Here is a 12430-nt window from a genome sequence, read left to right as displayed (position 1 = left end):
TATTAATGTATTTGTTAGTAAGTGTGTGAGTGTATTTGTTAATAAATTTTAGTGTATTTTTAGAGAAAATGTGTGAGTGAATTTATGGGAGAATGTACGACTGTATTTGTGGTTGTGTTATGTAGAGGCCTAAAATGTATTATTATTGGGTAGAAATAAATTAAACAGATATTTGACGTTTAAGATAGTTTATTTGTTTTATATAGACACCAAACAAAAAGGTATACATCGAAATGGTACACATTATTAAATTGGTTAAAATTGTATTTTTTCCTATTTCTAGTCGTAAATGGGTTTGGCTAAATACTGATGCCATCCCTGTTTGCTGTTAACAGTTTTTCATCTTAGAGATATAATAGATATTTATCACAATTTTGTAAATGTTAGTGATAGGTTCTACCAAACATATTATTTTGCCTATGGCAGGGGCAGGGAGAAACAGGCCGCAGAAATTGTATTTTTTAAACCTACTCTACATCTACACATTCAATAAATGTTTAAAACATGTGGAGATTGTTCTCCAACACAGTTAAATAAATACGAAGACATGTTGCTACAATTATTATAAAATAGGCCCTTGATAAAACGTTCCATATTCATTCAATTGCAAGACATTTCCCTTTCTTTATTAGTCAATCAGTTATCTCACTTTGAAATGAACTAAAAATTGCAAATATTATTTCGTTTCACAGTGTAGAAGTTGACAGAAATATAGTTTGTTATTTAAGCACTAAATTATCTTAATGATGAAGTATACAATGATTTTAGAAATCGTATTAAAGCAAATTAATTATTTTGAAAAATATCCAACAGTTTGTTAAAGTAAGAGTGATCTTATGCCAAGGATGGTGGAAGTCTCTTCACTGCAGTCTTTTCGTTTCCATCATCATACTTTCCTAATCCCTCAAAACTACGAGCTAATTAATTTGGCGTAAACAGTTACGAAATTGAACAATTACATACTAAGAATACATCACAAAATAAAATAATAAGCAAAAGAAAAATCTTTGAGCAGACCATTTTTGTTAACACTACAAAGTTTCAGACATTCATCGTAATAGTTTAGTTCTACTGGGGATATTACGATAAAAAAAATTCAAACTCATAAAAAAAATGCGACGAAGGTTGAATCAATATTCATTCTCATCTTGCGGTGCAGGACTTGAAGTTAATCAATACCGCGGGTCGGTAAGCGCTTTGTTTGGCGCTTTAGGACTGCGGTTCGACGTGGAGCAGACCTAGCCTCCAGCTCGAGGGAGACCACTTGCCTCGTACCACCCTGACACGTCTGTGCGATACGTTGCTAATGCTATCGGCTGCCAGACCGTGTAATCGGGTTGCAAGTTACAAAAGCTCCACGTTTAACGGATTTAAGGACGAATCTTTTAACGGAGCATCATGAAAGCAAACGCATTAGTTACCTCGTCTTAACTGAACATTAACAAGAAGAAATCACTACATATTATTATACCGATACGTTAAATGTGATATTTTTAAATACTACATCAATGTTTGACATCCAAGTAATATCTAAGTTTTAAAATTACAGCTAATGTTGGATACCAATAGTGGTTCCAGGCGGAGGGCCGAAAGACTCGGGGTTCGATACCTGTCTGTTGATCACATTCCGATACCTGGGGCTAGTCCCAGACATGACACTCTCAAGATCTCAAAATACAAAATCCTAGCTCCGCACATGTTTCTTAAATCTAACGAATACACACATACATATTTTATTAATATTAAGGGAAACTACCCAATCATTGGCACTTGCAGCAGTACAACGACATATTAAAAAAAATTAACATATTTTTGTAACTATTCATTACAATAAATAGTTGAAGGTACTGTGAAAAGTAAATATACCTGAATAATAAAATTGCGGCCCACGTGATAGTGTATTAGAATTTATGAAACACAAATTTTAATGCCGTTCACAGTTAAACGGTGTTTGAAAAATAGACTGATTTTGTTTTATCCAACTGAACTCGAACTTGAACTCGAGGTGTTCTGGTGTGCCAACGTTAGGTCATGTTACCCTGCTTATAATTATTTGCGGTTAAATCCGAAGGTTTGACTGGAATAAATATTTATTGTAACTAGAATATAGAAGATTTAAAGTACACACAGAAAAATAGTGGATTTGTTGTAGGTAGGTACTCGTTGAGTTTTTAGGTAGTATAAGGAAGTACAAAATTATTTTAAAATTAATTATAAAAAACATAGGTAAAAACCTTTAAAAATACATTCGAAAATTAATTTTGAAGTGATAATGCCAATGATTTTTAAACGTACAGTAATAGTAATAATCTTATAAAGTAACAGTAGAAAATAGTCTTCACGCAGTCTTTTCGTTTCTGTCCTCATTCGTTACCTCACACAATATAATATGAACACCAAAGCACTAACCGAAATGTATACGGGTATATATGTGCCGCGCTAATGCCGACGCCACGTACAGGAGAGGGTGGGAGTATATCGTGCACTTCGCAGCCAGGCGGGGCAGACGGGGTGATGTTACGAGTGTCTAGTGCATGTTCCTCGGGCCGTCGCGCATCGGCATGTAGTCGCCGTTATGCTGGTCGTAGTCCAGGCTGTCGAGGTCACCGTTCATCATTACCGGCTCGGGCCTCTCATCGTCCGGTTGCTCGTCTATGTCGATGTCGGCTACGTCGTCGTCGGGCACAGACTCATGTCTACTATCATCATCCTCTTCCATATCTACGACCCCATTATCGGCTCCATTCACGGCTCCGTTCAAGACTCCGTTTGGGACTCCGTTCGGGACTCCGTTCGGGACTCCGTTCGGTATTGCGTTCGGGGCTCCGTTCAGAGCTTCGTTCAGGGCTTCGTTCAGGGCTTCGTTCAGGGCTGCGTCCGGGGCTGCGTTCGGGGCTCCGACCAGGGCTGCATTCAGGGCTGCGTTCGGGGCTCCGTTCAGGGCTGCGTTCAGAGCTGCATTCGGGGCTCCGTTCGCGAACCCGTTTCCGACGATCGCTGGCTCATCTAAGCTGTCATCATCCTCATCCATGAGAGGAAGTCCGTAATCCTCATCGAAAGAGTCTCGGCTGTCGAGATCTTCCCCGATAAGGACATCCTCTAGCACCGCGTCATTTTCGTCGACAACAAAGGGGTCATCGTAGACTTCCTCCATGTACTCCCCCGACTGCTGCGACAGTTCATCATCATAGCTATCGTAACCGCCCACAGTACTTCGGCTACGATCTTCTTCAGCTACACCAACGTTCCCCGGCACGAAGTCGGGCTGCTGTGGCTGTTGGTCTACAGTGTCCGCATCACGCACCACCTCCTCTGCAGCGACCCAGTCCACTGGTGGTTGCGCCTGCTCGGCACTCGCTATTATATCTTCGCCAACCATATTATCCGAAGGGCGCTCAATCTCCTCCTGTGCCGCCCCCAATCCGGCAACCCCATTGTCTGGAAGCTGAGGCATCGCAAGCTCGTTTCCTGGCGGTTGCTCTTGCGCATTATCTAAGAGGTGCCTATTCGGGACCTCAAGTCCTGCAGGGGGCCCCTGTGGGACCTGGTTTTCTGGAAGGGGCGCTGGTGCTACCTCATTACCTGGAGGAGACTCTAGAGTGATCTGATCTCCTGGAATGGGTGCCTGTACTGTGTCATTCACCGGAAGTGTGCCACGAGCGTCATCGGTTGTTGTTGTTGGAAGGGGCTCTTGCGCTAACTCATTTCTTACTAGGGGTGCCTCCGCTAGGACATTTCCTGCAAGGGGTGCCCGTTCGACGTCCATCGCGGGAATGGGCGCTTGGGTAACTTCATTTTCTGGGGGCTGTCCTTCCACTCCAGGCTGTCGTACATGGTCAAACCCGACAAGAGTGGCCGCAAGTCCGGCGACAGCGGTGAGGAAGGGTTCATCTTCTTCGCTATCCTCAGACCAAAGTGTCGGCTCAGGCGGCGGCAAATGATCGTCGGTTTGTTCAGTATCATTATCAGCCGGCCCTTTCTCGGCGCCAAAGAATAGAACGCACAAATCCATTTTACGGTATCTCGAATGCGGCAAAAACTTAGATTTGTTTAAGGGGTCTTTAAATTTTGATCCAGTAGATACGATGTCGAAGAACCTTGTAGTTTTTTCTGTAAGTAGTTGCTGCTTAGGCTCCCAAGTTTGCGAGCGATTTGCTGCGCAGCTTATCAGGAGCCGATCTATATCGGAGGACGTCTTCGACAAATAATCGTCCTCCGATGGGATCTCGTCTTAGGCGGTACGGCGAGGGCGCGGTGGCACACTCGTCATTCCCTTGTCCTCCAGCTCTTTAATTGCGGCTTCGACCAAATCCGGACACTGGTTCATGGTAAAGACATGGAGTTGTATCGGCTTCTCATTGTTAATCGGAGTACAGGATTCTTTGAACTTATTTTCATCATCGGAAGCTGAATCATTGTCGTACCCCAGGCAGGCGCGCACCTGGTCCTCCGGTAAGTCACACCACGCAGAGCGAAGAGGGCGGACTATCGCCGCCGGAACTTGCGCGGTGAGCGCGAGATCGATGTAGTGCACCTGCCGAATACAATTTCATTCTTAATTTATCGTTACCCTGTACAATCACAATTTTATATGACATTATAATTCATAAACACTTACCAACAGAGTGTGCAAATCTAAGATGTCGATGACTACGACCCGGTACCAGGAGGAGCCACGGAGCGACTGCGCCGCACAGAACTGCTCGCGGACGATTGTCCAGTGCGGCTCCCCAGCGCGGGTGCTCTCCAGATTATAATAATCGCTGCGGAAAAGAAAACCGTTACAATAACCCTACATACTTTATACTTAAATATGATAATATTTTTATCGATGATGATGAAATTATGCTTACGACATCTCATCCGCCCGTTTTTGTGTGAAACCAGAAACATATTCATAGTCTGCGGGGTCATTACGAAGCGCACACATGGGGTGCACGCAGGGCGGGTCGACTTCCTGCCATCCGTCTTGCTGGTGCTGGAACAATCCATACAAAATATATTTATATAGCTTGGAACCCGCTGACTATGAATATGTGATCCTTCGCACACTTCTCTCTTAGGATCAACTTACGTTGCATGCCATTTTTCGGTTTTTTGTTTTCGCCAACAGTCAGATTCCGATGATGTCCTCTGAAAAAAAGAGAGGTTTTGATTATATAACTAAATTTTATTGAATAACGAACGATTAGAGCTTATTGTCGTACAGGAATTGTTCTCACCTAGGACACCAGAAGCCGCCCTTTTCTTATACTAATCCACTACTTGAAGTTAAAGATTACAGCAACTAACTGAAACAAAGAAAAATATACGTTAAAATAGTAAGATACAGATACTCCGAATTTTTGAGACTGGGAGTAGCTGTTAATCAACGGGTGTTTATTTACAAAACAACAACTCACCGTTTATGTATCAATGAAATATATTGAGTGAATATTTATTGTTTTAATAAAACATATTAAGCCGAGCCTTAAAATTATTATAGCATATTCAATTCTACATTTAATGTAATAGTATTGATCAGGTCACAGTTGTGTGGATGAATAAGTGAGTGAACGAGCCCTTCGAACCACTGAGACTCGTCTGGAGCACGCATCTATGAGCTATCCGCGCTGTCAGAGGTGTCTGTGATGTAGTGGGTATTGTGGCGAGCGACGAGAGCCTCTAACATAGACAAATATGCGTCTGGGTTGTTCACAATGTCGTCATCGTCCTCCTTCTCATCTGGAATCGTCTTTCTACCTTTCTCCTCTCCGATACCAGTTTCTAGGTTCTTCTGAACGTCAGCCACCGGAACCTTTAGTATAGGTTCATTAAGTTCGGCTTCTTTTACTTCGACGGGTTTCTCCTCTTTTTCGGCTTCAAGGTTCTTGTCAAGTTTAACGTCAGTAGCTTCGTCCTTCTTTGAGTCAAGCTCAGTAATTTTGCTAGAATCGGCTTCCAAGTTCTTCGTGTCGGCTTTTGGGTTGTTCTCCGGGTCAGGCTCTGGATTATTCGTAGTTTCGGTTTTCTTATCTCTGTCTTCAGCGTATTTGAGATGTGCTTTCAAATCTCGTAAACGTTTAATTTGCTCCATAGTAGTTTTCTCCAACATTAGTAACTGAGTTATTATCGGAAACGCTTGGTCCGCAACCCTCGGTTCCGGTTCAGGCTCTGGGTCTGTTCTGCTGCTAGGTCCAGGAGTAGCCTCGTCTGACATCTATAACCAATGTTAATTACTGTCAGGCGTCAGTGACAATTGCATGTGTTATATTCTAGAAATAGTATATAACAACTTGTTTCAATTAATTAAAAATTGACTAAGAAGTCCATCCCATTATTTTCTATATTCGTCGTAAAGTTGTTTTCGTTCGTATAATATTCCCAAAACGATGACACGGTTCCACTTCGACACTATGACTGCGTTATAATTTGTCGATTAAATCGTTTGAAACAAATTGTTGTATAAATTCCGTGGCTCTTCAACAACAGGGTTTTAATTTAATTTAAAATATTTATTTAAGATATTTAAGCTTTACAATTTATAATAATTCACAAAAGCAAGGTATTGATCGCGGCACACCCGACGCCTCGGATTCCTATTTGATTGCAGTTGCACATGCGCCAATATTTACCGCGCATGCGCGTTACACATCGCGCCTGGTCGCCATTTTGTGTCGGACGAAAGTGGCGTAATAAAATAAAATAAATGTTAGTTTTTAAAATGTCACTCACCTTTTGATTTATATATATAAAGAATTCACAGACACTAATTTACTGTTTTAAATGTTTTTAAACGAAGTAGTTATCAACACTTATGAAGACTATTTAAATGTCAAGTCAATGAAAGTGGTTAATTATTTGACGATATTGTTACAAGGAATAATGAATGAAGTAGGAACATAAACACACAGACACACACACACACACACATAGCACTTAAACTATATTAACACATAACACAAGGATCATTGGGAGAAGCATGTTGGTCTTCGTCGTCGGAGTCGTCGGAGTCGTCGGACTCGTCGGGTGCTTCAGCGGCGTTGGCCGGGTCGGCCGCATTGGCTGGCTCTACCGCGTCGTCCGGGTCTGCCGCGCTTGCCGGGTCTGCCGCGCTGGCCGGTTCGACCGCTTCGTCCGCGCTGCTCGTATCGTCCGGGCTGGTCGTATCGGCTGCGCTGATTGTAACGTCCGCGCCGCCCTCTTTGCTGGTTCCACCCGCTGCGCGCTGCTTACCCTCTCCACTTTGCGCGCCGCTAGATTCGCCACTCGAAGGTCTAGCCTCAGGGCGCTCGGGGCTGAATCCAAACTCCGTGGGATTCAAACCATACTTCTCTCGTAATTCCTTCTTTGCCATCTCCATTTGTTCGCGGTGTTCAGGCATGGACTCCTTGCGTCTTATTAAATTTTTTAAGGACGTCCTCAGGCGCCATTCTTCGTAACGCATAGCGTCTTCTTTTTTCCGTTCCTTCTGTTGCTGAGTTTCCATCCCGTTAGGTGGCGAATGTGCCGGTCGTTGAGACATGCTTGTTGCAACGTAGAGCCGAAATCGGCACCCTTTTGATGCAATATTAACCAGTGACGCGCGACGCGACCGAGTAGGGAAGCGATACGGAGGTAACTGGGTTGTGTGTGGTAGTCGCGGCCCGGTTTGAGCTCCCACCGACCCCAACCCTAGCGCTTGCACCCGGCCGCTGTTGCCTCGCCGGCTACGACAGCTACCCCACCCGCGCTGCACGAGCTCCCCGCTTCCTATGCACCCCTCCCTACCCGTGTTGCACCCTCTACCCCTCCCACATTGCAGCATCGAGCACACCCAGTGCCACCCATCGCCCTACATAGCTGTACCCGGCCAACGGGCGGGATAAGGCCATCCAGGCGGGACATCCGCCATTTTGAGATGAATATCCAAAAATGTTTAATTACAACTTTTAATAATATAAGCTCCTAACAACGGCATTAGAGTCTTCTGAGCTAAAGTTTAAATCGCACTCATTACTGAATGGCGCAATCCCGGTTTTTGAGAGGGACGAACAAAGAGTGGATTTAAATTGCATTACTGTCCCTTATTCGGAGGGCGTTTAGTGGCAGTATTATTGAAATTTGCAATTAAGATAATTATTGTTCAAAAACAATTCAGACATCAATCAGTAACGACAAATTATATTATCAAAATGAAATAAATATGACCTAACAACTGGGGGCAAGTCGATATCTGATGAGTGCGCTTTATGGGCGTTTTTGGCGTTTACAAGCTCTCTTAATAATAATAGCCAAATTTTTTTATACTTATTAACTGATGGGTCGGTGTTGGTTAATCACGACGCCCACAGCTTTGTGTTAAAGAATATTGTTAATTAATTTCGGACACAATCACAGCTGCTCTTTTAGTCTCATATAGAATTTTGGAAAATTAAATTCATTGACACATGATCTAACGATCCGTTGTCTTAGAAATTCTACAAAATGTATTTTTTTTTCTTTTACTTTCCTCACGAAGCGAAATGCGTAATTCACATTGCACTCAATAATAAAACTCGCCATTATCCGCCATGTTTTTAGTACAAATCGCGCATGCGCCCTGCCACGCACCCACCAAGATGGCGTTACTGTTTAAAGTCTAAATTTTTTCAATTCAGAACACCCAACACCCACAAGATCATTTAAATAGCATAGACTTATTCCAACACTACATTTTTTTTCATGTATTCACTTTTTGAAACAAATGACTTAATGTATTATAGTCGGTTTTAAAGTTCGCGTTTGGCCGCCATTTTGTTAGCGCAGCGTTGCACATGCGCACTCGGCCACCCACCATTTTAACGCGATCAGAATTCATAATAAATCGCAATATAAAGATCGAGCCCTATAGGAATAATAAGGAAACGATGTTCTCAGCTGTCAGCTCAGCATTCTGTAAGAGATAAACAACAAAGGTAGAGAAGACCGTGCCCCATCCCCCCCCCCCCCCCGCCACCGACCCCCGTAATGCGCCGTCTGGGATGCGCCTCCGTCCTCCACCTGAAATACACAAAGAACATGCGACCGACTCAACCGACCTCGAAGTCCTCACATTTCTCGCACAGCACACAGCCTTTTAAAATAATTAGCAAGAGCAGACTTGACTCAAAGCCGAATCACCAAAGTTGCAGCACAGCATCTAATTAAAAAAAAAAGTGATCACCAGCCTTAAAATTAAAATACTCACCACTAGAGAGATGAATCAGCACACTAAGCACTACGCGGTTATATTACAGTCTATTAGATATATGGTTAAAATTCACAAAAGATATTAAGAACAGCGGTCGTATCGGACAGCACGGGATAACTCTCGAGCCAACGCGATGAGACTGAACGTTGTAGCGGGATCACGGGGCCCCATGGACATCACCACGCGTGCGCGGACACCGCTCAATAGCTGGCGCCCCTCGCTCCGCACCCCTCGTCGCCGAGAGCCCCAACCTAGGGGATCTAGAACAAAGTGTAAGGAACCAGTCCCACTGAAAGCGAGTTTTGGTTCGCTTTTATACTTTAAATATAAATTCAATTTATTAACAAATTACTCGCAAATAAAGGGACTGATGCAATGTAAAATTCATGCTTCCTTGTGTGTAGTTATACAAAAGATGTCTGTAAATATTATTATACCTTATTGAATAAAAGCTGGTACGATGAGAGCGATGCGTTTGCGCAGTTGCAGTGCTTGCAGCTCTGCGATGTTGCAGTTGTGCACACGTCCAACACGTCCGTCCCATTTTGCCGCTGAAGAAAAACGCCCTGAAAGAGGTCAGGTTGTGCACCAGTAGTGGTTTCTGCGCATGTACGGCACATAGCAGCACCACAAGCAGTGCTTTAGAGGAATAGGTCAGGGAAGATACGGGTATTTATTGCTACACTCGCCACAGCTCATTGTTGTGCGCAAGTGTCGAAAACGCTGTTGGCGGTGGCTGTTCTGTACAATTTATTTATTTTATTAAACAGTACAAGCTTACAGTGTTAAGCAAAGCACTTATATGTTATTCTAGGTTACATACAGGCTAGGTTACATACATACAATGACAGGAAACAATAAAGGTTTTATAAAAGACGATTGTTATTTATAGAGGTGGTGGTGGGCTAATTCTTCACTCTTTGTAATAATAAATCATTAAAGAAATACCTCGATACACCAGCAACATAATTATCTACTGTCTTACGTGACATCAAATTTACCGTTAATTAGCGGATTGAACAGTTAAATAATATTATGTGAATGATAGCTGACCCGCACAACTTCGCTTGCGTAAGAGAGAATGGGTCAACATTTTTCCCGTTTTTGTAACATTTGTACTGGTACTCTGCTCCTATTGGTCGTAGCGTGATGTTATAACCTATAGCTTTCCTCGATAAATGGGCTATCTAACATAGATAGAATTTTTCAAATCGGACCAGTAGTTCCTGAGATTAGCGCGTTCAAACAAACAAACAAACTCTTCAGCTTTATAATATTAGTATAGATAAAAACAGGGATTTGTGTAAATCACGGAGGCTGTCGAGATAAGTACCTATCTATAAGACGCATAGCTGAATAAAATTCGGTGGATCATTTAATGAATTCCTTAAAAAGGTATACACACATATTGTAAAACTCTTGAGGTTCTCCTAACGTACATAAATTACGTAAATGTACATTATAGGTATTTCCCACCATAAAATAATGCTACTGACATCATTATCAATTCGCAATGAGTAATTGTCCAAAGGTCCGAAAATAAATGTAAACATAAACTTTAAATTCAATAAGGAAAAATGTTATTCTAAGGTGCAGCGCAGACGGCACACTTTTTGTGTGCGATCGAATGGAATAGGTATGACGTAATTTTTACATGAACGAGGAAGTGGAAGTTTGATCTTGGACCTATTTTTTACTAAAGGAAAATGTATTAATTAGTGTGTACATTGCACCTAGGGAGGAGCGCAGGGTAGTGTAGTGTCAGGTACTCCCGCCGGCATTTGGGCAAACCGGCCGGTGTTTCTTCATATGAGTGTATTAGAGTTAGCGATTATCGTAACACCTTGTGAGATTCATATTCTTCTGGTTCGTAAGTCAATTCTGTTTTTAACCTCAATTTACAGACTAACCCTCGGTTTCTGAGTTTATCTATTCAATAGACAGCGAATGACAGAAATCAGTGGAAGTTTTTGGGATAGAAATATGCCCATAAATCTAAGTTCAGGTAAAAAAAAAATGCGACTGCCTGCGTGGCGCAGTGGTTTAGGTGCGCCACACCCACTGTGGATCGAAAATCGGCTGTAGAAGACATAGGATCTGGATGTCGTGAATGTTATTTTTTTTTATGGAAATGTATTCTGCTCATCATTACTGTTCTATAAAATGTCGTATGAACTAATTGTGTGCACAAATGAAAGAGTTATAATTTTTTTAAGAAAATTTTGTATGGAGCTGACATGAAAAATGAGAATATCTCTGGAATCGCAAGGTTGGCCGTTATATCCTTGCACACTGATATAGTACTATTTATTTGTGAATTTTTGACATACTTTATATCGCGGCATCACTTGCGAATTTTTTTCTAAAAATCGTCAAAATTTTCAAAAAAAATATTTTGTTTATGATACATTTTAATGCTTAAGTATGATAATAACAAGTGTAATTTACAATATTTTTTATGTTTAGACCAAAACGTTCAAAGAAATCACAAAATCGTACTACTCCTCCTCGAATGGTGTTCTCTGAACCTCGTATAATCTTTGTTTCGGGCCTCTGAAGCTTCTTCCGAAGGACTTCTAATTGGTACAATAGCATTTACTGCAATTATGTCCCTTCCGTGAATCAACAATTTGTGGGCGGTTGATGACATTTAGTACCTATCATATAGTTCCATGTATTTTACAGAGGTTGTTATAGCGTATTCGTTAAATGACGGCACGTCTACAAACTCGTGATGTCATGTCCCCGCGACACAATGGCAATACTTGGTCCGTGAGTTGTCTTTTTTTAAAAGGAGAGGAAAACAAAACAAAAATATATATAAAAAAGTAACAAGTTCAATGACCTCATATAGATATCTTGTATTTAACGTAGTGTGCTTTACTATATCCTATGGTTTTTGCTTTATTAGCTCACTTTTGTGGAGAAAACGTAAGTTTCTTGAACTTACTTAACTTACTACGGTTTATTCATACAGGTCAAATGCTGACACTTATGATAGTCAATGATTCAGAGAGTGAATTTACCGCCAGTTCGGAAGGGCCAATGAGAAGAGCTGGCAAGAAACTCCTGGCCACTCTTTTTAATCGCCAAATAGTTTTAACAATATTTCTATAAGGTATAAATCATTGATGATGTACTGAGCTGCTACACTACCGAACACACATAAGTCATAACATAATTTAATAAAATCAATATAATAACAACGCTACTACTGAGTATAACTTACATAAAGGTGAC

General features: G+C 41.8%; 1 protein-coding gene across 4 annotated transcripts; it reads right to left on the bottom strand.

The window, feature by feature from the left end:
* Positions 1 to 4231: 4231 nt before the first annotated feature.
* LOC142986234 (uncharacterized) lies at positions 4232 to 9329 on the bottom strand. 4 transcript variants are annotated; one of them, XM_076134598.1, is made up of 6 exons: positions 9188 to 9329; positions 5223 to 5291; positions 5075 to 5133; positions 4854 to 4978; positions 4619 to 4763; positions 4232 to 4534 (listed from the first exon to the last, which is right to left on the bottom strand). In XM_076134598.1, the coding sequence occupies exons 3-6, from the start codon at positions 5084 to 5086 to the stop codon at positions 4232 to 4234; spliced, it is 585 nt and encodes a 194-aa protein (XP_075990713.1). In that variant the 5' UTR covers positions 5087 to 5133; positions 5223 to 5291; positions 9188 to 9329. The 4 variants fall into 4 exon arrangements, 2 of the variants coding, with proteins under 2 accessions (XP_075990713.1, XP_075990714.1); XM_076134599.1 differs by lacking the exon at positions 9188 to 9329 and adding an exon at positions 6715 to 6920; XR_012960340.1 differs by lacking the exons at positions 4232 to 4534; positions 4854 to 4978; positions 9188 to 9329 and adding exons at positions 5403 to 6199; positions 6715 to 6928 and having other exon boundaries at positions 4624 to 4763.
* Between the last annotated feature and the right edge of the window lie 3101 nt (positions 9330 to 12430).

The sequence above is a fragment of the Anticarsia gemmatalis genome, chromosome Z (genome assembly GCF_050436995.1).
Source record: "Anticarsia gemmatalis isolate Benzon Research Colony breed Stoneville strain chromosome Z, ilAntGemm2 primary, whole genome shotgun sequence".
Lineage (NCBI taxonomy): Eukaryota > Metazoa > Arthropoda > Insecta > Lepidoptera > Erebidae > Anticarsia > Anticarsia gemmatalis.
The sequence above is the reverse complement of the archived record's forward strand: the minus strand, read 5'-3'. Positions and strand labels throughout refer to the sequence as shown.

Excerpts from the sequence above, each read along its gene's own strand:
- LOC142986234 (XM_076134598.1), bottom strand. Across the intron at positions 4,764-4,853 it reads AAACGGGCGGATGAGATGTC|CGATTATTATAATCTGGAGA; the intron begins GTAAGCATAATT and ends TCTTTTCCGCAG. Across the intron at positions 4,535-4,618 it reads TAGATTTGCACACTCTGTTG|GTGCACTACATCGATCTCGC; the intron begins GTAAGTGTTTAT and ends TGTATTCGGCAG.